Consider the following 3,559-nt stretch of genomic DNA (forward strand, 5'->3'; position numbering starts at 1 on the left):
TCATAATGATTTGGGGGTGTCTTCCTGGCTCATTAGAACTTCTTAAACGTCTCCCATCCACAGGAGTGGTTCCCAGAAGCCTGTGTGTAGGGTGAACCTAAGAGCCTGGCCAGGACTGACTGGATGACAGAGGGGCAGCTGACCCACACCACAGGTCTCTTCCCTTAAGAATGACAAGCAGAGCCCGCTGGGCGGAGTTCGGCCGGGATTCGGTGCAACCTCCCCCTGGGATTCGGCGCAACCCCCTCCCCGGGTCCCGTCCCCCACTCCCCGGGACTCGAGCCTGAGAAACAGAGGCGAGCCGGCGGCGACCGTCAGCGGCAAGGCCTGGGCTGGAGAGCGTCCAGACATCCCGCCGCCGCGAGGAGCTTTACGGTTGTAAAAGCCCTCACAGTGACATCCTAAGAAGATGGGAAAGGGCTGTAAGGTTGTGGTTTGTGGCTTGTTATCTGTGGGGAAAACGGCAATTTTGGAGCAGCTCCTTTATGGGAGTCATGCTATTGGAATGGAGGACTGTGCAACAATGGAAGATGTGTATATGGCTGCAGTGGAAACAGATCGGGGAGTCAAGGAACAGTTACGTCTTTACGACACCCGAGGCCTACAGGAAGGCGTGGAGCTGCCAAAGCATTATTTTTCATTTGCTGATGGCTTTGTTCTTGTGTACAGTGTGAATAACCTTGAATCCTTTCAAAGAGTGGAGCTTCTGAAGAAAGAAATTGATAAGTTCAAAGACAAAAAAGAGGTGGCCATTGTCGTGTTAGGAAACAAAACTGACCTTTCTGAGCAGAGACAAGCGGACGCCGAAGTGGCACAGCCGTGGGCCAGGAGCGAGAAGGTGCATCTGTGGGAGGTGACGGTCCGCAAGTCCCTGATCGAGCCCTTCACCCTGCTAGCCCGCAAACTCTCCCAGCCCCAGAGCAAAGCGAGCTTCCCTCTGCCTGGGAGGAGAAGCAAAGGCAACTCCAGCTCTGAGAACTAAACCCTAGGGTGCACAACTGTCCCTTGAATGGTGACTGCCTCGAGGTGTCTGTGAACTCATGTAAAACAGGCCATTTCTGTCTACCTTTGGTCCTTAGGAAACCCCTAGGGAAGTAATTTAATGCACTTTCAGTTATAATTCAGTTACTGTTGCCTGACATGAAGTAATAATATATTTGCATTCTCCTTGTTTCAGACTTGTCCCTGAAATTAGCACCTTTGTTATCTATGTTGCATTTGTCAAAAGAATGAAATAAAGTTTGGGTGGTTAAAAAAAAAAAAAAAAAAAAAAAGAATGACAAGCAGGTGCAAAGAGAAATCAGACTTTCAATGTGGCTAGATGTGCAAAAACGATAAACTAAGGAAACGTGAATGCCAATTTCTTCCGTATGAACCATGATTGGTGAAAGAGGATATATCATATGTAAAAAGAGAAACAGAGAAAAGAAATGGAGAGAGAATGATATAGGATTAGACTTCCAACATGAAGCCAATTCCTGGTTCCAGGTCCTTCCTGAGTACTAGCTGACTTTCTGTCTTGAATGATGAATTCTCCTAAGCCTATCCCCTGTCTTATTGCTGCTCCTTCCCACCTTCTCCTCCCCCTCCCCCCTTCCCTCCCCTCCCCTTCCCTTCCTTCCCCCTTCCCTCCCCTCCCCTTCCCTTCTCTTCCCTTTCCTTTTTTTCATTCAGAAAACTAAGATGTCTCACATTCCTTTGCAACCAGAGAAAGGACTAATAATAGAAGAATAAAAATGATCATCCAGACGGTGTATGTCAGGTGAGGAGCAAGTATGGGAGTCTCGAGGTACCCAGGGTGCCCACGTTGCACCGACATCAAGGGCCAAGTAGAGACAAAGATCCTGCCAGGAAGGCTGGACGGAAGTGAGCAGAGTCCTAGAGGTCTACTCTATGGACTGTGCCGACAGTAAACAATACCGTATTTCATATTTCAAAATGTGCTAAAAGGGTGTATCTTCCGTTAAGTGTCTTATCACAAAATAATCATAACAATAATAATAATAGATAAATAGGGCAGGAGGAAACTTTCAGAGGGGATGGGTATGTTTATGGCATAGACTGTGGTGATGGTTTCATGGGTGTTTTCTTATCTCCAAACTCATCAAGTCATATACATTTTGTACAGCTTTTTATACATCAAGAAAGGTGGGGTTGGGAACAGGAGACTTAGAAGAAAAGCAAGAGGAAAGGAAAATCTTCAGTTGTGTCAACTGCTAAAAAGGCCAATAAGCCAGTTTCTCCCTGCCCCATCTCTCACCACACCAACTCTCCCAGCGAAGCTTTAGTCCAAATGCCTCACTTAAATCAGTGAATGCACACAAAATAAATCAAATAATTATGCAGGAAAAAACTGAGTACCACAAACATGGTCTGAAAAGCCATTAATTCAGAAAATACTTATGGAGATTTTACCTTGTGCAAATACCCAAGACTAGTGCCACTGAGCCGTGAGAGGAAGCCAGGAGACATTTTTGTTTTTGTTTTGTTTTGTTTTTTAACGCTTGGCATTTGTTGTTGAGATTATTAAATCTAGTAGGACAAAGTCAGATAAGGCATATTGAAATAAGATAATCACATAAGTATAAGCAAAATAAGAGTCTGAACTTAATTCTAACAAAAGATGAAGGAAATCTTCACATACGTGTCATTTAAATGTCTTGAAGATACTGGACAATAAAAAAGGAAGATCTTTCAAGGCTGTGTGAACAGATGGCATAAAAAGCAGAGAGAAATAAAAATTTCTTGGCAATCAGTCTGTTATGTCTAGAGTCTTGGGTGCTGGAACAGAAGCAGTGTGAAAGGAGACTAAACGGATATTTTGGGGTATTACGCAGGGATTTGAATATCGGGCTAAGAAGCCTGAAATTTATTCTTTAGGCAGAATGAAGGAGAACGGTTTCCTCTCTCAACCTGGGTCCTAAGTGCTTCTTAGTGTCTGAGTTTGTGTTCATCCTTTGGCAGCCAATCATGACTCATTCCGGAGAATACTGTACATTAAATAGGACTATGTCCCGTCTATGAGGTCCTGTGCTATTTCAGCCATTTAACAAGGCTAGACCCCCCAACTGCACTTCTCTACATTTCCTGAGCACCTGCTCTGTGACAGGTGCTGTGCTGGGTTTTAGGGATATAGTACCAAATATGAAAATGAGTGGTGCCTTCTGTAGTCTTACAGCGGAGGCGGCTGTGGACACAAACTCAGCAAGTATTTGCAACGTGTGAAGGAGGGTTGTTGGTCATCTTCTCAGGTAGAGGAAGGAAGTCAGATACCTGGGTCAGAAGAGAGAAGAATGCTGGGAGAATCTGAAAGGAGAGCAATGGTGAGTACTTGGATGATGAGCCCCTTACCAGGTTAGTGCAGGGGAGAGAAAAGTCTAAGTGGATCAAGTGCCAGAGTCAGTAAATGAGAGCAAGGGGTGAGGTAGTCAATGTTCCTTGGGTCAAGGCGAAGGCTCACTTGTGGGTTAGACAGGGGATGCACTGTGATTCTCAGAGACGTGCTGTGATGGGATCTCCTTTGAGCCTCTAGCTCTCTAAAGATATGTTCCTCTGAGTT

General features: G+C 45.3%; 1 protein-coding gene across 1 annotated transcript; it reads left to right on the forward strand.

Annotated features, from left to right (window-relative positions):
* The first annotated feature begins 409 nt into the window (after window positions 1-409).
* LOC132351807 (NF-kappa-B inhibitor-interacting Ras-like protein 1) lies at window positions 410-1,044 on the forward strand. Its single transcript, XM_059901825.1, has one exon. The coding sequence runs from the start codon at window positions 410-412 to the stop codon at window positions 980-982; it is 573 nt and encodes a 190-aa protein (XP_059757808.1). The 3' UTR covers window positions 983-1,044.
* The last annotated feature ends 2,515 nt before the right edge of the window (window positions 1,045-3,559 follow it).

Source organism: Balaenoptera ricei, chromosome 17 (genome assembly GCF_028023285.1).
Source record: "Balaenoptera ricei isolate mBalRic1 chromosome 17, mBalRic1.hap2, whole genome shotgun sequence".
NCBI classification, from domain to species: Eukaryota; Metazoa; Chordata; class Mammalia; order Artiodactyla; family Balaenopteridae; genus Balaenoptera; species Balaenoptera ricei.

Excerpts from the sequence above, each read along its gene's own strand:
- LOC132351807 (XM_059901825.1), top strand. The coding sequence starts at position 410 with ATGGGAAAGGGCTGTAAGGTTGTGGTTTGTGGCTTGTTATCTGTGGGG.